Source organism: Alosa alosa, chromosome 6 (assembly GCF_017589495.1).
Source record: "Alosa alosa isolate M-15738 ecotype Scorff River chromosome 6, AALO_Geno_1.1, whole genome shotgun sequence".
Taxonomy (NCBI): domain Eukaryota; kingdom Metazoa; phylum Chordata; class Actinopteri; order Clupeiformes; family Clupeidae; genus Alosa; species Alosa alosa.
Window position 1 is genome coordinate 5594363 of NC_063194.1, and position 24384 is coordinate 5618746.

Here is a 24384-nt window from a genome sequence, read left to right on the forward strand (position 1 = left end):
AAAAGACCCCCAGTTCACGGTGAGTTCTTACGACAAGGAAGTTACGTCATTTCACAAGTTACGGGTTCTCACAAGCCGTCACCATGTACAAATGGAATGTACGATGTATCTATGTATGTCACAGATATGTGAAGCCTCTCCTCACACCAACAATAGTGAAACCTAAAGCCTTCTGTTTGCCCATAATAATCCTTATCACTCAGTCAAGCACAGTGCTGCACAGTGAACCTATAGAAACTATATTTCATTCGTACACTTCTGTGGAATTGCATGATTGTGTTTCAAGGTTGTTCTATGCTCTTTCAGTTTTAGAATTTATTGGTGTTTTATGGTGAGCCTTTAAGATTGAAATATGTTTCGTTTCCATCAGGGAAATATTTTACAACTCCACATAAGTGCCTGAGTCGTGTTTGGTGCTTGGAGTGTAACTTAAAATATTCAGCCACTCCGTTTTGTGACATTAATCAAGTTCAAAGAACTGTAAGGAAAAAACTGTTGTTGGAGTGTTCTTTTTCACATATAATTCCTTATGGACATTTTATTTTATTTATTTTACTCAGAATGACCAGGAAACTCCATTAATTACTGATTACCGTTTGGCAGTACTGTATGTCAGACTGGGGATATTAGGACAACTCTGAAGTAGACGCATGGGCGTCTACTTCACTAGGCACTAGGCTAATAAAAATCACTTAAAGCGTTGTGTGCTCCGCTCCTACTCCTTGGTTCTAGTTAGACCTTGGGTCTCCTCTTTTAATATTTTTTTCTATTGAAGTCTCTCAATAGCTTTTGTATGCTATTCTCATATTAATAATTTTCTGACATCACCTTTCAGGTTTTACCTTACCAGGTTTATCATGGTACATGGTACATCACCAGATAGAATATCACAGTGACTATTCTCATCTGAATCCATTTTCCTACCCCTGCAATGGCGTTTAAGAACTTTTGAGATTGTTTAGTTTTCTGTTTTTGTTTTTTAATCTAAGAATATATTTAAGGAACTACTCGGAGCCAGGATAGTACCCCCACAACACCCCACCACACGTCATGTATTAAAGTCATTGTTTGGAATGCGGTATCAACAGATTGTTTAGGCCTACATGTTTATCTCAGAATGTTTTTAAGGTTATGAATTGCAGTGCCAGTCTCCTACCAGTGGCTGCCAGTGCCTCCCCTAGCCTGGCCTCATGACATCTCTATTATAGCCCTCAATACAGTAAAGACACTCAGAGGACATGAGCTGGTTCCACACTCACAGGGACTGCATGGGGCCTTAGTCATAAGTCATGCGTCCACTTAAATGAGAGTGAGGCTTTGGCTGTTGACAGCGCGCTTAAGCAAAAGTGTCAGTCCTTCTGTATATATGTGGGATGCTGGGAAGAGGAACGTTCACAGCTTTGGCAAGAAATGACAGTAATCTTTCAGAACAGGTGCCGTCACAGTATAACTCCGCTCACTGCACTGTACTGTACTGATAGTAAGATGGCAAGCCTGCTTGCTTTTATGTTTCCACTCCCAGACATAGTAAACAGAACAAAAAAACACCTGTACTGATGTCTGCTGTGGTTAAGTTTGAGGAAGATTTACAATCTGATTGAAGTGGAACACTAGGCTATATATGTATAAATAAAGCACTGGTCATATTGTAATCCAGATCTTATATAACATCTAACTTGGATAGAGGGAGGTAAAGCTGTCTGGTGCAATGTAGTTTAATGCCTCAGATAATCATTCTCATTGTTAGTCGGCTAAAATTAGTAACAGCAAATGGCCTTAAGGATTAAATATGTTTTTAAAATATATTACGTGACCTAAAGTATGGATTTATCTGTGTTTAAGGGGCATGTTATAGGCCATTTGTCAGTTCAATGATGAATCAGAAACTGAAATGAAATAAAATATAAGGATCTCTTTAGTTTATTCAGTTTATTACATGTAAACTTAATTTCACAAAACATATAAAATTAATAATTTGAATTATTGGTAGGCCCTATATTTTGAGAAATGTAAAATATATGTTAAATAGCAGGTATTGCAAATAGCAGGTATACGCAAAATGTATTGCATACTGTATTACATCTTTATTGAGCTTTGTTCTTTTTACTTTATTACATTAGACATTTATGTAAAGAATATGTCATTGCTATCATATCGTTTCTGACTTTACAAATGTAAATATATTTTTCCCATAATGAACTCAGAGAGTTTTTAGCCTGGTTTGTATTTAAATTCAGGCGCTTAGACCACTGATATCACGCACAGCCAACAAGAACTTGGCGCGTTGTTTTGGAACGACCATGTTCAGTGGGTGGAAAAGCTGGCGTTTACAAGACTTCCAAAAAGACAGCAATTTAATTTCCCCGAAATTAATGAGTGGAGTTTAGTTAGAAGACATTTAAGTAAACGTTTACCCCCCAGTTGTGACCACATTGCATAAGATTTAATCTGACTGCAAAGTTAGTGATGTTTGGGATGATCTGTTAACTGTGCGCGGAATTAGAGAGCTGTAATAGAGGATCATGTGGCCAGCGGTAGAGAGGACGTCTGCGCGGTGGTGAGGCACCGGAGAATGCACTTATATGCCGTCGATAAGGAAAACCCTCAAAATGCCCACATTTTCGGTGATGTACAAAGGAGCTGTCATCATCAGTAGGTAAATTGATTTTTTTTACTTTTGAGACGCTGTTAAATTTGTGTTTTGTTTGTTTTGTTGAGCTCTAAGCGTTTCGCGTATACGGGTTGAGTTCAAGAGCAGCTTTGCGCGAGAGGACATAACGTGCGACAGCTGGGATTGTGATGAGCAAAAAGCTGTTTCGTACATTTGAAGAGGCATTAATTTTTTGCTGTCCTGATCAATTGTATGAATGTGTGCAAAACATATTGTACAAGAAAGTGAAGTTTTGCATGTCACAGACAAAATTCTGTTTCGCGCGTTTGCTTGGGAGCTCTCCATGGCGACACAAGAGGCTTTGGCTTTGTGTACAGCAGGTGCACGTGCAACAACAACCCAACGAAATGACAGAGCTGTATTCATCAGTGTGTAGCCTACTGTTTTTTATTTAATTTCAAACTTGAAAATGCAGGTCAAGAAAAAATACTCTAATGTAGCCATGATTCCAAATGAGAATTGTTAAATCTCCATACTAATTTCTGTGTATTTGAACATTTTATTATGTCATGTTTATTATGTTATCATTAATGAAACATTTTTACCTCAACATAGCTGATGATGAGCTGATACTCATTTTTGTTTCATTGCTCTGTTCACATTATGTTCATGAGTAATGGTAATTTTCCTTGATCTGCCCTTTTGGTCCTAATTTGGGCTTTTGTTATGTAACATCTATCTAATAACCAACCCAGACCAGTAGGATTTCAATCTTAGCGGAAGTCACTGATTAAAAATAAAATCAAAAGCTCAGACAGTAAGGGGGGCCATGGACTGGGCTGTCCAAAAGGCTGTCTCTCCAAACATATGTACCATTCAGTGATGACAGATTGCTGATTACAACAGATTACAGCAGACATCTTCAATCATTTATCATTATTGCACATATTTATCCTGCTTAGAGGGAAATTTCATTAGGCTGTGCATGAAAAAAAACCCCACTAACAATACCAAAAGGTGTGGTAGGTAATTGAAAATGGACAATAAGTGGATAGAGCCTGTGATATAATGTATTGATTGCATTTTGCAACATTTTTGAGAAAAATATCTAAAAGTTTAGAGTTACCTGATCTTTAGGCCCACCTGATTAAGTCAGCGCTCAAGGTTACACTTTAAACAAGTTAGCTTTTTGTTTACTTGTTTGTTTTATTGCATTGTCATTATTATGGTGCCACAACTATCTTACAAAAGAAAGCAACATGGATTCAAAGGGTGTGCATCAAGGACTATGCAGCCTTCTAATGGACTGTCCACTATGTGACACTCGCCCTGCAAAATGAATGCTGATTGCTCAAGGGCGAGAATGTCCAGTGCACTGGTCTCATAGCCTGCAGACTATGAGCACAGCAGGGTTCTCCGTCTATGCCTTTTTTAGTGCTGTGGAGCAGATTGGTTCCTGCCATTAGTGCGCTAACTACACTTGCTTTCTTTCAGGCTCAAAGACAAGAGCAATGATGAAACACACACCAACCTGATTACATTCATCTTCATGTGGTGGTGGTGATGTTGTTGCAGGCTATGGTGTTGTGCATTTATGCATTAAGGTGGCTGCAGTGGGAGGAAGTGAGAGCTAATAAGACGATTGACCTTCTCGTGAGGGTATCTGCACCATATATCCTGTTTTTATTCAAAAGCCACAAATTAAAAACCAGAGGAGAGAAGAAGTGTGATTAATTTCAAAAATAGCTTTTTCCCCCCACTTTGAAGTCTCAAGTCTAGAGTCGAAATCCTTGAACTACTCGCTACCAAGAGGAAAATCTCCCAAATGGAGGGTAGTAATTGCATCAACTTGCATATCACAAGTGTCCATGAGGATGAATCTTTAAAAATCATCTCATTGTCCTTTTCTTTCATGTTCCTTTTATATTCCAATTCTGTTCTTCCAGACTCCAGTGTCTAGAATCTGAATGACTATTCATTGTGTGCTCCTCACATAGCACTTCTGAGAGTCTCGACTCAGCATCCTCTGAGACTTTTAAACACATTTAAGCACAACACAATAGCAGTAATTATAATGTTTCTCTTCTCTCTCCCTCCCTTCCTCTCTCTCTCTCTCTTTTCCTCTTCATTTTCTGCTCATACAGGACACTCATGGGTCCATATGGCGTCGACCGAGCTGTTCATTCCATGGAATTCACAGACTGTGAGAATGGATTAGGTAAGCGCATCATGGCGTGTGTGCCATGGCTGAAATGGCTCCCCCTGACTTCCACATCATCGCTCTCTAACTCCACCGCACCTTTTCACACTGTCGGATGTTGAGCCAAATCATATCTGAATACAGTTACAGTATACAGTCCGGTTTCACATGTTGCCCACATGTGTGTGTTTTCTTTTAGATTGGGGAAACCTGAAATCAAATCATATCTGAGTACAGTTACAGTACAGTCCATTTTTACATGTTGCCCAGTGTGTGTGTGTATGTGTGTTTTGCACTGTATTCTTGTTTGATTGGGGAAACATGAATTGAAATGATATCTGAGTACAGTTGCCATACTGCCATAATGAGCATGCTGCTGAATGCTGCTGTGCAGATCCAGGAGCCTTCTGACACTCGGCCTGCTGCTCATCAAGCTTTTTCAGAGCTCACAAGAGAGGCAAAAATGGAGGGAGAGAAAACCGTTAGAATTGTCATTGCAAAGAGAGAGAGAGGGAAGGAGAAAGAAAGAAAGGGATAGAGAGATATTAAAGAGGATGAGAGGTGTCTAACTTTGGGGTGCCCAACAGCAGCGGTGGGGTGCAGAGGAGTCGAGTGTAAGGGGGAAAGGCAGGGGTGAGGCGTTTTGAGCGTTCACGCTTTCATCCAGGCTGAGCTTTTGCAGTGGGGTAGAATATACCCATAAGCCAAAATGATGACAGTTCTTTTTTTCTCCCCATTCTTTGTGTTCTCTCTCTCTACTCTTCTCTCACTTTTGCGCTCTCTCTCTCTCACACACACATATGCCAAACACACACACACATATGCACACACACACACACACACACACACACACACACACACACACGCACAAACACACACACATGCACACACACACACACACACTCTCTCTCTCTCTCTCTCTTTCTCTCTCTCTTTGTCTATGTACACATAGACCTCATCTCTAGTAACACAATACATCAAAACACTATTCAGGGACAGCACTAAGCTTCTTAAACCTGTCCTCCTTACAGTCACAGTTGCACAGTCAACAATTTGTTGTATTACTGAAGCACACCCCAGCTGCGGAAGATATTTTTGGTGGAGGGACAGAAGTTGTTGCTATGTGTGCAGGGAATGTGGGGCTTAAGGAATGGTGTATTGAATCCGTGGGGGATAAATATTCTTCCTCTCAATTTTTGCTTATTGATGTTGTTTATCGTGATTTGACGCTATGTAGGAGCGCATAGCCAGAATGTCGGGCTGTTCAGATTTCTGCTCAAAAAACACAGTGTAAGAGCACCACTCTCAAGGCTAACGGACTGTAAATAGACAAGTGACGCTTGACAGAGTTTGAGGAGGTCGGCACGGCAGACGGCTGGAAAGCTTGTGGGCATTTGCACTCCTGTGTCATGAGCAACAACAGTCTCCTAACAGGACGTGTAATCTCTCTGACCTCTCCATAACTAGCGCCAACAGCTGCACGGTACATCTGGGAGGGAAGGTGATACATTCAATGAAACCCACAGCAGCAGACACAAGAATGTATTATATTAGCAGATTTATGTAGCAACTGTTGTCTGGTCTTAATCAATAGATTGACTTTCAATAGAGAAGGGTGTCTTTGGAATTATTCCATTGTTTAAAAACATGTGACGGGTCTACTCAATGTCCTCTGATGGATGCCTTATTTGTAGAATACTTTTAACTACCAAAATGATACTGAGGCTGTGAAGAGGTCAAGACAGTTCCTCATGTTATGATCATTTGAGGGGATCTAGGTAATACAGTACATCCAATACAATACATTTACCACATGTCAATTTCATGTCAGACTGAAAAGGATTTTAACTTCAGACTCTCTGATCAAGCTTCAGAGATCTCCTAGCAGAGAGCAAAGCTAAAAGAGTCCAATATTTGAACTACACCAGCAACATTTAGCCTTAGAAATTAGATTTTAAATCTATGGCCTTAACACAGAGTAGTAACATATTGCCTGTGTGGTAAGGATCTGGAGCAGAAGACAATCTTAAATGCGAAAGGCTAATTTATACACTACAAAAAACGAAGACATGCCCAGCACAGGCTGCCTGCCAGCTGGGCTAGGAGCCTTTTTTTTCAGAGCGCTAACATAAACAATAACTCGTAAAGTTGTTAAAGATCCAACCCAGTCCTCTTCTCTCACAGCTCAGATGTTCATTCTGAAACCGTGTGTCTGGTGAGGCGAATGGTTGGTTGCCTGTGTGAAAGCAGCATCCACCAGCCTTTGTGGACTTCTAGGCCATATAACAACATCAAAGAGCGCACGTGCACACATGCATTTACAGTTGAACACACTTGCAGTTGCATAAAGGCATGCATACACACACAGACATAACACATGCATGCATACACATGCATACACATGCACACACACCAATTCAGACACAAGCACACACACACACCTACACACACACACACACACACACACACATGACTAGAGAGGCTTAACGGAGTGTATGAAACTAGTCCTGCAGTCAGCATACAGCACAGAAACACAGGGATAGGATTGCCTTGTTACCAGGGAGATGTGCATATTAGGTGGTGCATGTTGTGCGTATGTTGTGCCGCAATCCAATAAACTCATCACATAGTGTACAGAGGCCAGGGAGACATGATCCCACCAACCAATTTCCTGTCCTCTCACAACATGGGTGGCACTTCTGTCACCTAAGATTTCTTAGGCTAGCCCACTAAGAGCACTACTTAGATATTAACCCCTGACCACCCTTAAATCCTGGCTCGCCGGAGGCTCTGTGCTGCTGGACACTGAGCCTGTTAGCTGGTTAGGGTTAATTATCTCACCTACCAATCAGTAGTTAGAGGAGTGGGTAAGCCACACCACAGGAGATCCTGCCCTATACTGCCCGGAGGTGGGCTGCAACCTCTCCCTTGCTAATACAGAGATAAGACACTGCACCAACTACAATTCTTTGTTTTCTGCTTTTAGTCCTGGTAGCCTTTATGATTGACCTTAAGAGTCATGCTTGGGCTGGGATAAGGATTTTATGTGCAAATCCAAGCAGTCAAACATCCAGGTCACAAAACCACCTCTTTTACTTTAAGTATGGAAGTTAGCCTACTTCTACACATGTTGGAATCCCTTAGTTGGAACTTGGTAGTGACGGACCTGTTGAAATCCAGTATCATGCATCATTCCATGCAGTGTGGCTTACATGATGGGTAAAATAATGAAGATTATAAGGCTGTGCAAATAAAGGGCCCTTCTGTAACTCCAGTCATTTCTTCGGCGATTTCTCTACAGAGCTCCCCCTACAGCTTTGGGCTGCATATTTCACATATAACATCTTTTTGGTCTTTTCGCTGGCTCTGCCATGATGAACATCTAAAAAATTAAGCCATCTAATAGCTAGCCGGCATGGCTAATCAGTGCTTGAGGGGGACGTGTGTATGTCCAGAGAATTTTAAGCATTTTGTGTTTCTTGCTTGTTCTCGCTCGTTCTCGCTCGTTCTCGCTTCTCACGGGACTTCTTGATTCAGACACTGCTGGGACGCTAGTGCAGATCTTGCAAGGCTGGTTTTCCGCTAGACAGTAGATGGAGCAGGGAAAGCCGCCATTCTCGCCGCAACAGGTCATTTAACCATCACAATGATTTCTAAACTGTTTTATTAAGTTGAAAATGTTGCATGGGGTCCTTAAATAAAATTTTAATTTCAACCTCGATTTTGGCTAGCCTGGATGCCAGCCAAACTTAGCCCCGCCCCCAACATTTGAGGTCGGGAAGTTCGGTCTGGACTTGTTCCATTGTAGAGCAACTATGCCCGAACCACAGCGGTTCGGACCAGAAGAACCCCTGAATGATTTTGTTCAGAGCTGAAAATAAAATGCAACTGTGTTTGACAAGACAGATGTAGCCTAGGTTGTTAGTGACAAAATATTAGATTTCAGTATGTCTTTGTAAATGACGTGTTTCATTCATCCCAGTTCTCCCTAACAAAAATGCTGTTGCTAGAAGGTTGATATTTAGATTTCGCCATCGCGTCTGTTGTAGAAGATATTGATAATAACTTTAAAAAATGACTAGAAAACAACGTTAAGGCAATTGTGGAGAAAAAGGATGGTTTGGGTGTTCTTCCTACATGATTCACCCCCTGTATCGGTTGAAACATTCTCAAACATTCCCAAACTAAAATCGGTTGAAACATACCCCATAATCACATCCCAATGGAGCAGTATCAGACTCATATTCTGAATAGAATTTGAGTATGATGACGTCAGGCTAGATTTTGGCTCCAATTGATCACCAAAACAATGTAAACAATTGGAACATTCGTTTAAAAACAGTGTTTCGGATATAGATATAGTTTCAACTCATGTACAAACTTTAACAACACCTGGTCAAACTAAAAACTCCGACCAGCGTGATTAACTTAATTATTAGCTATCCAGCATTTACCTCCAGGTATCATGCAGCGCTGCTGTGCCAGCTGAAGCAGAGCCAAGAAAAGATAATAACTGCATTAGGCAAACCTGAATGTTACTATTAAATCATTAACACTAATTGCTTGCTCATTCATTGCCAATGGATTATGAAACACATTTTCCAAGACTCGGAAGTGAAAACATTGTTACATTTAAAGTTACAAACTGAGAAACTAAACGTGGGGAAACTAGAAACTCCAACCAGCATGATTATTAATATTAATTAATATTAATAATATTAATTATTATTATTAGCTATCCAGCATCTATCTCCAGGTATCAAGCAGCGCTGCTGTAGCATCTGAAGCAGACAGCCAAGAAAAGATAATAACTGCTAATGAAAAGATGTAGGAGAGGAGAAAGAGAAAAGCTGGTAATATGCTGCTGCAGAGAGCCCATAGTGCAGAGATGTAGGCAAGCCTTTAAACAAAGACTGCTGCTTGCCCACAAACCAACACAGAAAATATTATCTTTTTGAGAAAAATATAGGAACACAATCTAGTGGCAAATTTAGTGGTATTTTTTGTGGCAAAAAGAAAAAATAAACATATATTCCACCTTTATAACAACATTCCTCTTTCACAGGGATCAAAGTCATAGGAGGAGTAAAGGAATTGACAGGGGAGGAATTTGGAGTCTACGTCAAAAGGATTTTACCAGGTGGCCTTGCTTCAATTGATGGTAAGATCTATATATCTGTCTGTCTATCTATCTGTCTATCTATCTATCTATCTATCTATCTATCTATCTATCTATCTATCTTAGGAAAAGCAGATTATCTGAGAAAACTGTGTTCCCAGAAATGCCTCCTATTTAAACATGCTTGATGTAAGACGCATGTGTGTAATATCGATGTCCACTCAGTGCTTCAATCCAAGCCATTCTTACCTTGCATCCAACTGATTAGTCAAAATAAATCTTTTGAGCTGCCGCTGTTGTTTAATTCAATTGCCTTGATCCACATGGTTTTGGAAGGCTTTCACTAATGATGACCAGCAATCCCATTATTATCAATCAAGGCATCTGAAATCAGGGCCATCACCTTGGTTAAAATTAGTAACATTTGGAGAGTACATGATGGAACAATCTACAGTGCACCCTTGAGATGTGTTTGGCTTGGGGCTAAAGGGAGGTAAATAAAGTTTCAATCTTAGTTTCTGTAAATCACTTCCTAGCTCTTATTACTGCTTCTTGCTGTTCATCCAAAACCCTGCTCTATTCTGATGCCATAGCTTAGTGCCATCTCTCTCTCTCTCTCTCTCTCTCTCTCTCTCTCTCTCTCTCTCCCTCTCCTTGTCTCTCTCTCAGTCCCTCAGAGCTTTAGCTGTGTGTGGATTGGAATGAGTGTTTATTTTCCCCCAGTCACGCCTACTCTCAGTCTCTCGGCAACAGCTTGCCCAGTAGTATCCCACAATGCACACCTACACATAAGTCTTAAGTCGCTCACGTGCAGTAGTGTGCTGTGTTTAGTGCAGCTAAAGCCTCTGCCTGCTGGACTTTGCAGGCTCTTTCCCGCTCAAAATAGTGCTCACCAGCATTATTACCATTGTACTGCTAGTACTGTCACTCTGGTTCATCAAATTTAAACATGGAATTTTAGAACCTTAAATTGTTACTGAACGTAACCTTTTGTTATAAAAGGAATGGAAAGAATGTTCAAAACTCCCCTGCTGGAGGGTTAAGGCAAAGATACTTTCTAACAGTTCCTGTTCCATTTAGTGATTTATGAACAAGCAGTAGTGCTTTAAAGTGAATTCTGTGACTTACTGAAAGCCAGTGCAGGGTCTTAAGTATTGGAGTAATGTGGTCAGTTCTAGCTGTTGCATTTTGTATCATCTGAAGCTGTTTAATCGTCTTTTTAGGAAGGCCTGCGAAAAGCCCATGGCCATAGCCATTTGGTGACTAAGTAATTGGAGCCAAGTAAAGGTTGAATGATAGTGGCCCCAAGGTATATATTTTTTCTGCACTGTAATATCAGCTGTTAGCCCACTACACTGTATATATTGGTGTTTCTAAGTATGCATTTTACAGTGCCCAAAACATTTCTATTGCTATAATGCTAAACCATGTAATATAAGCTTATCCAGTTGAACGTGATGCAAGAAAAGAGTGCTTATTTGCTCATATGCAAATTAAAATAAATAGTGCTGAGATGAGTTATTTAATTTCACTGGGAGTCACTTTGGATGAAATTGTCAGCTAGATTGCTGTGTGTAAATGTCCTTATGTTCCTCACCCTGTCCTCAACCTTGGGGTTGGCACAGTAGCCTTTGGTGAGTGTGATCAAAGGTTTAATGAGGAACAGCATGAAACCACAAAATGGCCAATAATGAAAGGACGATAATGATCTTGAACAGCAATGATGAAGAACAATGGTCTATTAAGATGTACTGTACGTATGATGGCGCGAGAGGTCTTGAGAATGTCAAATGTGTGTTTTGAAGAAAGCAAAGGCCAAATAAAGCAAACGTTCTGTGGCCTGTAAAAGACTCACTGGCGACACTGAGAACGTTCCTCTATGGGGACAACTTGGGTGAAGGTCTTGATTGAATAATGTTGCTTTGATGCTGAGGATTTCATTTGTTTAATTAGACTATCTTAGAGTGCATAATTAAAGCTATTGCCTGATATGATATGGGGGTGATACTTCACTTCTCTGAGGTGTCCTGACTCCTGTGGACTACAAAGAGATCACTAATTAAGTGATTCATAAAATGCACTTATCCAACATTATGAAACACAAAGCTTGCTTCATTTTTGTTGAACTAGTGTATGTATCCAACTAAGACACATCAATCATTTAGGAATTGCTCAAATGCATTGCATGACACATCTAGAGAAGAAATTACACTTTGTTACCGTACTAACCAGCCAGTGAGAGTCTCACCTGACCTGACTGACAGATTAATCTTGTAAAAAAAAAAGACTTCTGATCTAACCCAAACCTTTTCCAGCAGTAGCCAGAAACCAAATAAATGTCAGCTTGCGCTTGTAATCTGCCAGAGACCATGATAAACAACTGAGGTAGAGACAGCCCAAAAATCTGTTGGGACATAAATTTACAGATATCCCAAAAATGTCTAAATCCACATAAACAAATTTGTATGGCATCTAAAACTAGGCAGCTTGTAAATCATTTTCTCCGTGGAAATTTTTCTTCTGTCAGACTCAGCTAGCTTAGCTGCCATACTACAGCCCTTGAACTTGCACCTGCTCTGCTGACAGGAAGAATTGCCGAGCCGTCGCTCCTTCCCCTTAAAAAGCCCATCAATAAAGCAGAGGCTGTCCCGTCCTGACCCACATTCACACTTCCTTCCTGGAAACAGGACGGGTTGTTTGAGGAGACAGCCACCCTGCAGGAGAGACCCCAGGACATCTTTGAGTGGGTCAATATGTCACTCAACCTGAGGGTATTACAGCTCATTACATACATGATTTCCGAGGCCCTCTGAAGATGAGTTTCAGTTGTAGCGCTGTGTGCTTCAGGTCTTCTTGAGGTTATGTTTTTGATAATAGTAGCTATCAGAAAATGACTCACACTATTCTGGTGTAATTAAAAGGATTAGTGGAATCTAGTCACATACAATTTCATTGCTACAGCACAGAAACTATATGGACTCATCAGTTTGGCCAAAGTGATGTCTGCACTCATAAGCAGTCAAATCTGATAACTTTGGGCTAATTGGTGGACAGCTAGAATTCTCCCTGTAGGGATTTATTTTCCACTATTTTCCAATTATTTCCAATAAAATTAGTTTTCCACTAAACAAAGCATCTTATATTGATTTGTACTATATGTTGTGATTATGCATTTGTTCATCATTACAGGAAACCTACAACCAGGAGACCAGATACTGGAAGTGAATGGGGAGAGTTTGATCGGAGTCACCAGTGAGAGGTAACCAGCCTCTCATTTTAAAGACTTGTCTGTTTACGCTTAATGAATTAAGTTTACAATGGTTATGGTTCTTGTCAATTTGAAAACTCATAATTTTCATAGTTTATATTTTAAATTGTTATTGATAGTAATATTACCATTACTATCATGCGTAATGTAGGTTTCTCAACTTCATTAGAAACAATTTTTTAACTAATGTAGTGTTCATATAGGACAAAAGCATCAGCCAGATACCACAAACATAAACATAAAGCATAAACCAGCCTGATGGTGATGGTCCTGGTACTGGTACAAGTAGGCCACCGTACTGACTCACTGTGTTTGGCCACTCTTCTTCGCTGTTCTTTAGCGGTTTGGGTTTGGATTTGGGCTCTTCATTGCTCTTGAGCAGGTTTTTGAGCATCTCTTTTTTTATATCTATTTTGATACATATTCGGGCCGGTGGTAGCGTAGTTGTTAAGGAGCTGGGCTAGCATGCAATAGCCTGAAAAGTCATGGGTTCAATTCCCAGCTTCCACTGTTGTGCCCTTGAGCAAGGCACTTAACCCCAAGTTGCTCCGGGGACAATGTAGTCCCCTGTAATAGAATTGACATATGTAAGTCACTTTGGATGACAAGTGCTTGCTAAATGAATAAATATAATGTAAATGTATTTCTATTTACTCATTTGATGTTTGCTTTTTTCCCCCCCGCAGGGCGGTAGACATTCTCAGAGCGGCGTCTTCAACCAATCACATGCGCCTTCTAATTGCGAGGGATGAAGAGGCCAGGTGAGCTGTTCAGTCAACAGCAGATGTTCAAACAGAGGGGAATCCAAAACCAAACAATGAATCAATTATTTCATGCCCTGATGAAGGCATAGAAATCGCCGAAAACTCAGTCCAATAAAATGATTGCATCATAGATTGGATGTGTAAAAACACTGTTTGGAGTCTTCACTTAGTCGGACAGCTGCTCAGCAATCAATGGGAATGCTAGTCAGTCATCCTATAGGTCTGTATATAGTAGAGGGTATTATAGCTTTATTCAGTAATGTTGGACAGGAATCCAGAGGGGAATTTTACATCAACAGAAATGTCTTAATGCCTTACGTGCGCCAACGTTTAGTGAAAGCCAAGCAGAGAAACCTCCCAATTTCTGTGTTTTTTCCTCATTGTCTCTAAATGCCTGAGTTAGCCCAGTGCTCTATTCATGAACTGTAGGGGCTCTGTCCTTTAAAGTGACTGAAATTCACCCCTCTCCGACGTGTGATCTTCTTAGCTTGTTGGCCGTGAATAATTCAAAGCAAAAATGAATAATTTTGTTCATAAACTAGATCTGACTGTGTGTTGGCAGTTGCACAGGAGTGAGTTGGCACGCGCTTCAAAGCGGCACTGGCAGCCCCGTGCTGGTTTTTGGACAGTGGAGCTTCAGTCACAGCCCTCCAGGCTTTCCCCATCCTCTCCTGCCTCCCGCGCTTTTTTTTTTACTGTATCTGAAAAAAGCATCAATAGAAAAACACGAAACCAATGGAATATCCAATGGCGAAGCGTTTTTTCTTTTTTTGTGTGTGTAGTGCAACATATTCACCGCCTGACAGTCGGTCAGCACGGGTTCTGAGTCTGTGTTGTGTGTATAAGAGTGTCTAAATACTGTTAAATACTTTAACTTTAACTTTCAATTTGACACAAACATGCAGTAAAACAAACAAAAACAGACATAAAACAAGCAAACACATGAACGACTAAAACAAGTAATACAATAACCTAAGACGGGAAAAAATATTTAGACCCTCTCAGTGGCTTAGATGATGACCATGGCCCTAGATGATGCCACGATATTCATTGGAACAAATTTTATATGTGCATAGCCTCGTTGACACCAGACCCTTCTCAATTACAGTTTTTCTCAGTCGCGTTGGTACATTTCTCAGATCAGAATTGAAATTCTCAAAACTACCTGTTCAATCTTCACATCATTGTGTCACTTGTGCACATCAAAAAAGCAGTTTCTCATTTCTTTGAAAAAGTTGCAAATGCTTTGGTACATCCATGCAAATGACTACCGGTATGATAGATAGATAGATAGATAGATAGATAGATAGATAGATAGATAGATAGATAGATAGATAGATACTTTATTGATCCCCAGGGGAAATTCAAGAATGTATGTACAATTCTCTGCTGTTTCCTACATTATCAATTGCTTATGTCATGTTGATCAGAATGTATTATAATGGGTCTCTGTTGAATAGTCTCACCCCCCAAAACATTTAGGCATTAGTTCATAGCATAAGTTCATAGCATAATATTTTTTTTTCTTTGTGCTATGCAGCGCTGTTTTTTCCTTTCTGTATCGCAATGACACGGTCTGTCAACAAATGACAGTACAAACAGTAAAAGCGTAAATGTGAATCTTGTCCAGTCTCTTGCAATCAAACTCCCATATACACTAAGGTGCAACCTACAATTTACAATAATTGTCATCAAAACTTTAGCCATAGTTTACATCAGAACATCCCTCCAGAGTACACTGTTATATTGACAACATGACTAAGCAATTTGACTGTCTTATCCGTACACAATGACACAAGGACTTGTCATTCTGATGGCACTGACATGTTCATTGACACATATATTTACTTTTGATAGATGAACTAAAGATTTTGAGCAAGAACAGTGGCTTTTGCAAGTAATCCATGGTGTTTTGCTATTTGTACGAATTGTTTTGAGAAATGCACTTTTGCAAATGTCAAGGATGATTCGAGAAATGGATGATTCGAGAAATGTACCAAAGCGACTGAGAAAAACTGTAAGAGAGGGTCTGGAAAAGGTTAATTGACTTACGACTTCCAGCAGGGGCATAACTAGCAGTGAAAGTAAACTTAAATTGGTGCATTAAACTCTTACCAAATCGTTTCAGAAGTGTAGCAATCTTGTAAATGAAGGTTTTAAACGCAGTTGTTTACTCAATTCCAAAGAAATACACATCCATGCTGGATTAGCGATTGTACATGCATGCCCGTGTTTTAGGCACTCAATGGCCTCTTGGCCAGACGGACCTGCAGAGCAAATCCCAAATTTGTCGAAGGTTTGTATGGGTTTTCCCATGCTAAAATGTGCAGGTTTAGTTTAATTAAATTCATTTTAGTTTATTATTGTTTATTATTTATTTATTTATTTATATAGCAATAATTGAACTTATCTAAAGATGCTATACAGAGCCCAGAAAGACCTGTAGCAGAGGTCCTACAATATGGGAAAAAACAGGTAGGTAAACTAAAAGTTTGGACTAAAACTGAAGGATGCTTTAATAGTGTGGTCTGGAGACAGGGTCATAATTTGCTTTGGCTTACAACAAGGACTTGCACGGCAGCCATACTAATACTTTACCGATGTTACTAGGCCATTGTCAGCACAGGGTATATTAATAGGCATAAGTCTAGACATACGCTACATCCTGTATGGCTTGCCAACGACAATGCTGTTTGCTAAATACATTATCCCTCAATGTCAGGCTTGCAGCCATTAACATGTATGTTTTTGTGGTTTTAGGGATGATTATTTATAAACCCAATCAACTTTATATTCAATAAATGTTAATAATCACTGGGACGTGTAGCCAGTAGCCTCACTGGGACGAGTAGTCTGGAGCATCACTGCACTCTGTAGGTCGCACTGACAGCATAAACAGCCTGCCTCTGCAGATGAAGGAGCTACCGCTCTGACCCTTGCCACCATTTATAATCTGTAAACCAAATCTATCAGATGAGTCACCAAGAATTACTGCATGGTAGGGATGGGGTAGGGCGGGGCAGTACGGGATGGGATGGGAGGACACGACACATGTTTTCCGATGGCTCATCATGTGGCATGGGAGGCCCAGGGGTTAAGAGCTAAAGCGAGATCAGGAGTGTCCATGACAGTCTCAGGTCAGCAGCAGTCAGCCTCGACCTGCTGATCTTAGGACTTGACATCTAGATTTATTCATTATTTTATCCAAAGCGACTTGCATACAGTATGTCATTACATTACAAAGGATTGTCCCAGGAGGAACTAAGTGCCTTATGCTAGTCCAACTACCACTAACCACTAAGTTACCACCACCCCAGTTGAGTTGCTCCAATGTGAAACCACTTCCTCCATAGACCTCCAGTAGTGGGCGTTTTCCTGAACAAAATACATGCAAGCATTTTTTGCTGTTCTTTACATGTCTTGACATTATATGACTTCAAGTTCTGGTTTAACAGTATGTTTTTAATTGATTGTGAATCTGATTGTGTCACAATACTCAGTTTGAATCCTGTGCTGAGTTGGCTAAGTGTTTACCATTGTAATAAAAGGGAATAGTAATCGTCGTCCTATAGGTCTGTATATGAGAGAGGGTGTTATAGTTTTATTCTGTATATTCTACACACTCCTTATTCTATTCTACATACTACTCATACTGTACTATATATTCTACATACACCTCATGGTCCTCTCATGAAATGACTCTGTAAATGGAAAAGACCCAGCTCTGAGAATGTGGTCCAGGCCGAACCATAAAACATGCTGCGTCAGGAGCACGGAATGGAGGGGTATTGATCGCCTGTTGAGCTCAAATATCAAAAATATCAATACTTCGCACAGAACGGCAGACTCTACCTTTAAGCAACACTAGCCCAGGCTTGGTGGAGGGTGGGGGATGGTAGCATACAGGAGAGGGGATGAGGACCGCATGGGGGGTTGGTTGGGGGATTATATCCCCAGCAGAGAACTCCACATGGTGGGCGGTGGGTGGACCCGCAGTGGTTGTCACGGGCCGTCATGGTGACTCACCTGAGTGCGTTATGACGCAGACTTGCTGCCGTTGTCGATTTACGGCCTCTTTACCTATCGAGGGTGACAGAGCAGTGCAGAGTGGAGCATAGGGCTCAAATGATGCTGCGTCACAACCTTGAGTGACCTTTCCTTGCTTTAATCCCACTCCTAACCCACTCCGAAGGATCAAGATGGATTTTTCCCCCTTTCCTCACAGTTTATCATCTCTCTTTCTGTCTTCCTCTCTGCTGTCTTGGCCTAAGTGCTTTATTTTATCCTCCTTAAGGGTGAAATTATGTGGTGAGGACATGGGTGTTCGCTGGACTGATGCCCACTTCTCTGTTTACTGCGCTTCGAATGGACTTAAGAAAGGCACACAAGCTTTTGTACACGTACACACATGTAAACAAGTGCGTAAACAAAACACACCACATGCGTAAATAAAAACGTAAACAAAACACACAGACACTACTGAGGATTACTGAGGCTTGAACTTTATGCATACATATGCTGTATGTAGGTACAACCCCAATTCAGAAAAAGTTGGGACTGTAAAATGCGAATATAAAAACGGAATGTAATAATCTGCAAATCTCGTAAACTCATATTTAGTTGCCAAAAGGACACAGACAACATATCAAATGTTGAAAACGACAAATTTGACTATTTAATGGAAAATATATGTTCATTTTGAATTTGATACCAGCAACACGTTTCAAAAAAAGTTGGGACAGGGGTAACAAAATGCTGTAAAAGTTGTGTAATGATAAAGAAAACAAAAAGAGGAATTGTTCATAACTACCCGTAATTAATTGTAATTAATTGGCAACATGATTGGGTATGAAAAAGAACATCCCAGAGAGCCAGAGTCTCTTAGAAGTAATGATGTAGGGGTATTCATCACTCATGTTGTTTATGTCCTTTTTGCTGCTAAATATGGGTTTACAAGACTTCACATTCTGTTTTTCTATTTTACACAACGTCCCGACTTTTTCTGATTTGGGGTTGTACACAACTGTGCTTTTTTCTTTTGGGGTCAGCAAATATTCATTGTTAATGGCACAGGAAATTAATAGCTTAGTGTAATAAAACTGAATTTGCCTTGAACAAAAAGTGAACAAAAGCAAGACATCCAAAACACACACACACACACACACACACAGTGAGAGCTTTTCAGCCGATGTCAAATGTGACAGGTTCTCTGAGCTGGAGGGGAGACAGGCAGGGCATTTCTGCTGACCTATTTCTGCCTGTCAGAGGTGCGTTAGTCCAGAGGAGTAAACATGTAAAACAGGACAGGAGGGCTAGAGCCATGCGTGGCTACTGACGGCTAGCCAGCAGATGAGCTATCACACACTGCATAAAGCAGTTATGATGAAGGGGAAAGAAAAGGGACATGTGATATTGGCTGTGTAGACTTTGTGCAAGTTATGTGATGTACAGTATATATACAGCCAGATGTACAGTAGAGGTACATTAAAATGTGTTCTGAGCACAAGTGGAAGATTATACGTTATATTCTAACAGGATGTTTTTTGTAGGTTAAATTGGCTAGTGTGTTTAGAAAACACCATTTTCAACATATATAGAGAAAGAGGCTGTGAGTGGTTCACACTTTGAAAAATGTGACTAGACAAAGTCTTTGCAAAAGGAGCAACTTATTTAATAAGGAGCTAGAGCAGACGTTTCAGCCATCTGGCTATTCTCAATGCTCGCCAACATATACAAAGGGGAATCATTTATCGAAAAATGTGTATTTTAAAAACATTCTTGTACACACATGTAAAAGCACATATCATATTCCAGGATTTGTTGCTTTTTCTGCAGCATAGTGCAATCTGCAACATTAAAGTATTATCTTGTATGCTATTGTGGTGCCATGTGATGGTAAATTAAAATGAATTCTAAAGACCGAAGAGTAGAGCAGCGTTATTACAGTGGTACTGAAAGACTGAGAGGCAGGCATAATGTAGTCCAGAAACTCACAAATGAGGACCAGATCGTATTTGTTCATTTTAAAAAATACGGAGAGGAAATTGGTGTTTGTACGTATCATTTGATCCGATTGTCCGCCTGCCTTTATTTTTTGGTGGATTTTCATTCCCCATTTCAATCTCCATGGAGGCTAAACTTTTATTGGGCGGAGGGGGTCGGAGGTGAGCTGCCACTCACGGTAGTTGAAGTGGGCAGTGGGCACCCGTCCAGGCAGTGGCCATTCCCGTTCCAGCCGTGTGTCCTTTAGAAGCCTCTGTGGATCTCCTTAGATTACATGACAGATGAACAGATTCTCTGGCCCCCTAAGGGAATTACCTCCCATGATATTACATTGCAAAACCACAGGGAAGGTATAATGGCATTTGCGCGTTACATAACAACGCAGATATCAAATTGTGCCGCTGGACATTTCCTGATCTCGTCAGGGAGGTGTACCTGGTCCGTATTTAGTAAAGGATGTTGCTCATGCAAGGGGCAAAGGGACTAAGATTGCTGCGTGTCCTGTTTTGTTTCATTTGTATTGTTTTGTGAGATATTTTGTGTGTGTGTTGCTTTCAGGAGAGAATTTTCAGAGCTTCTGGAAAAGTACGGCAACAGCAACAGCAGCACGGGCTCGACGCGGAACTCTCCGAATCAACATGGTGTGTGCAGTCGCCACTCTCCACCCCCGCACTCCCATTCACACACGTCTACACACACATATGACACAACAGTAACATACTGTTCATACATTCACACACGTGTGTTTATATGTGTATGCACAGACATTGCACAATGAAACGTGCTCAGAAACAGACAGTTTTTCATGATTTAGGAAGTGTGTTCGTTAATGAGTGGAGCCTTTTTTCTGTACGTGTAATCCTTAAAAAGTTGAGATAGAACTAAATCGGCCTTTGAAAATGGCTTATGACAACACACTTGTCCATTATGTAATTGCGAACATCTGTCTGTGCCTCAGGAAAATCACTTCTTATTTGACAGATTGATAGAGAGAGAGAGAGAGAGAGAGAGAGAGAGAGAAAGAGATAGATAGAGAGAGATAGAGAAATGTGAAATACTGAAAGTGCAAGCAGGAGATTAGTGCCTTTGCCAAGACATTGGCAAGTTTGCGCTCTCCTGTAGTTTAGAGCTCTTTTATGACGTGACGTAATAGTGCTTTAAACCAAATTTGCAACATTTAGCCAAAACGTTCAGAGAGGTGTGGGAGGTTTTTGGTTCTCTTTTTGGTTTTGGTTCTGAGAACACTGTACTGGGAGTATTGATCAGCATACTATAATGCCATATCACATACTCAGTAAGTGGACAAATATCCCTGATACAGGTTGCTCATCATAATGACCAAAACGTGCTACTGCTTATTCAAATCACACTCATTTAAATCTAACCTCGCACTCCTGATTAGGCTTTTCGATACCCTACATGTTCAATGAACATTGAAAAACGAGAGCTTGTCGGAAATCTTAGTGATCCTCTCTCTTCCTATGCTAGGAAACACAACTAGAAGAACAAATTAATGTGCACTTCTTCTTGGTCAGCTCTTCTTCATACATACATCCGATACGATAAGATAGTAACCAGAGGGAAGCACAGCCTCAAGAAGTCAGGCAATTTGCCTAATTCTCCTTTGGTCTGTTTATTATTTATTATTGACAGATTAGAGCAGCTTATGAGAAATCAGCGCTAATAATCACTCTCTGAGTGATGCTCTTTGAAGCCCGGAAGCGAAAGCCAGCGCAGCCCCATCAGCTCATTTAAGAGGATATTTATGACAGCAAACTGCAAGGGCTCCACGGGGTCCCCGTAATGAAAAGTGAATTGGTAATTTTAGCGCCATCTGGTGGCCAGAGCCCGACCTCAGAGTAGCGATGCGTATTTCATTGCGGGGCCAGAGCCCTTCCGAGTCATTTTGGGTCAGTTGGTGTGTTAGGCCAAGAGTCACAGAATTCAATTAATTAGCCTGAGCTGCGGAGAGAAAAAAAAAAGACATTTAACCCAGAAAAAGGATGTGTGATGATAACCAGAGTTCACCAGTTCACAAATTCCTTTTCAATTTAAATCCCTAAATTGGAAGAAAAGTGAAATTGAATTCTCTCTAAAGTGTGACTTTTTGGTTTCAGGGCATTTTCAATATGAAAATTGTGATTATATATAATATACATGGGAATATTCAGTATGCCAATCGTGAAATGACTGAGTAATGAGTAACTGTTGAGTGTTGTTGTGCTGACGTGTTTTTGTCATCCTGCAAAAGTAGGTAGATACCTGGACAGCTCATCGTCAGGCTCATCGTCCAGATCACAAAGTCCACTCCTGCTTAGTCCAGCAGGATCTCAGAGCAACTATAACAACACAGGACCTCTTCTGCGCTCGCTCAGGTTTGGGACACACACACAGAGATGCACACACACACATCCGCACACACACACACACACACACACACACACACACACACACACTGACAGAGTTATACTCTCTTTGGTTTTCACATATCTATATAAGTATCACTAACAGACACATAGAATACACACACAAAAGCATGTAAAGCTACCATTGGTAGCATAACTAAGTTAGGTCCTCTACTAATGGTAGGTTGGTTCATATCTGCTTACTTATGTTTTGTTTGTGTGTGTGTGTGTGTGTGTGTGTGTGTGTGTCTACAGCCACCCAGGGGAGGGTGTGATTCAGCTGATCTCGCTGGCTCGGACCTCCTGCAGCTTGGGCATCACTCTCGGTGGCGGCTCCAACAGACCTGATGGGCCAGCAGTTTTCATCCAGGAAGTACTGTCAGGAGGAGACTGCCACCGGGTGAGAGAGAGAGAGAGAGAGAGAGAGAGAGAGAGAGAGAGAATTTTGAACTTTATTCAAAGTATCATTATATTCAAAATTGTTACACCTTGACTTAACTTATTTCATGCACGTATCATGACACTTTCATGAACTAGGTCAGCTCTCAATAGAACTGATTACAGTTTTTTACAACTGTTTACACACATTTTCAAATCTTTGTGTCTATTTTTCAAAACTATACAAACAAATCTCGTATTTGCTCACACAACATGCAAAATGCCTCAAATCTTCAGCAAAGTGAAAACACAACATTCAAAAAATCATAAACACATCTCTAAAGTAAACATTCACCTCACACAACAAACAGCAAACTGTGTTTTAGAAAATTGAAAACAGAGTCAAACACTGAGAATTAGTGGATGGTTCTGCGGATTTGGTGTGGGGTTAAGGTGTTTGAAAAACATGTTTAGAAAATTGTGTGACAAGCAAAAATTTAGTGTGTAAGCAGCTGAAAAAAACTGTAAAGTAATGAAAGAGAGAAAGAAAGAAATGTAAGCCTGGCATTATCACTGTATTTCTCTAGGTAAGTTAATGCAAGGATTATAGCCCAGAAACCTGGTTTGATGAAGAGTGGTTGTTTATTGACCGCTTGAGTTCTTCTAGTGTGGACCAACATACCAAAATGAACACTGGAAATGTTAGGCTACCTGTGTGTATCCATTTGGAGAAAACCACTGTTAGTGGCGACCACTTTGCCCTTCAACTCTTAACTAGACAGAGGGGCTGGACTGGAGGTGTCTGTCTGTGTGTGTGTGTGTGTGTGTGTGTGTGTGTGTGTGTGTGTGTGTGTGTGTGTGTGTGTGTGTGTGTGTGTGTTGGCGCAGGCATATTGCTGCCACAGTCCCAGCCTGAGCTCCAGCCCCAGTGAGGGAGGGCCTCACCCCCCCACCCCCCTGCATTGGGGCTCCTTGCTGCGTTGTGCAGAGGTCAGGTCTTCTGGAGCTGCTTAGAGAGCGAAGCCAGTTCTCCACCAGCGCAACACGAGACCCAGTAATGAGCAAGCAATCTATACCATTCACCTGCACAGGGAAGTAGTAGGGGGTGGGTGGGTGTGTGTAGGGTGGGGGGTGGTGGTGGTAGAAAAGGGCTGCTTAAATGTCTGCCATTGGATACTCGCTGTAATTTTGCAAGGAAAACTGCTCGCTGGCCATAATTGAGAAGAGACTGTGCACTGTAAGGTCTCGAAGTTCTCTGCCCCACCCTCACCCATCCCAACCCCTCATCCCCCCTCCACTTTTACCCCCCTTTTTACTTTTAATGACTCAAGAGACGTCTTGACTTGACTGCCCTGTCATAAAGAATTTGGCATCTGCGTGTGTTATGTTTGTGTGTGTGTGTGTTATATGTGTTTGTATGATTTAATGTGTGTGCCTGTCTTGAGCCAAATCAGAGCTATTGTTTACCCAAAAAAGAGAAAAAACTCAAGAAGCTCAAGCTGAGTAGGAGTGACTTCTGGAGTGGTCTGTGCTGTTTGTGTGGGCTACTGCTTGTCCTTGTCCGAGGCGGTGGCCAGATGGCCATGAGGGTCATATTACTGCTGATGCACCATCCTGGACGCTAAAAGATGCCTCC

General features: G+C 40.9%; 1 protein-coding gene across 5 annotated transcripts in view; it reads left to right on the forward strand.

Annotated features, from left to right (window-relative positions):
• Positions 1-24384, forward strand: part of si:dkeyp-72e1.9 (syntaxin-binding protein 4) — a 54879-nt gene that overhangs the window by 11468 nt on the left and 19027 nt on the right. For 2 of the 5 annotated variants that reach the window (XM_048246958.1, XM_048246961.1), the window contains exons 1-8: positions 2260-2656; positions 4756-4829; positions 9877-9972; positions 13120-13189; positions 13885-13959; positions 20524-20606; positions 22217-22340; positions 22626-22770. In XM_048246958.1, the coding sequence (XP_048102915.1) occupies positions 2583-2656; positions 4756-4829; positions 9877-9972; positions 13120-13189; positions 13885-13959; positions 20524-20606; positions 22217-22340; positions 22626-22770 (741 nt within the window). In that variant the 5' untranslated portion in view covers positions 2260-2582. Of the gene's footprint in view, positions 1-2258; positions 2657-4755; positions 4830-9876; positions 9973-13119; positions 13190-13884; positions 13960-20523; positions 20607-22216; positions 22341-22625; positions 22771-24384 lie in introns of those variants that run through there. The other 3 variants (XM_048246960.1, XM_048246962.1, XM_048246959.1) reach the window with 2 other exon arrangements.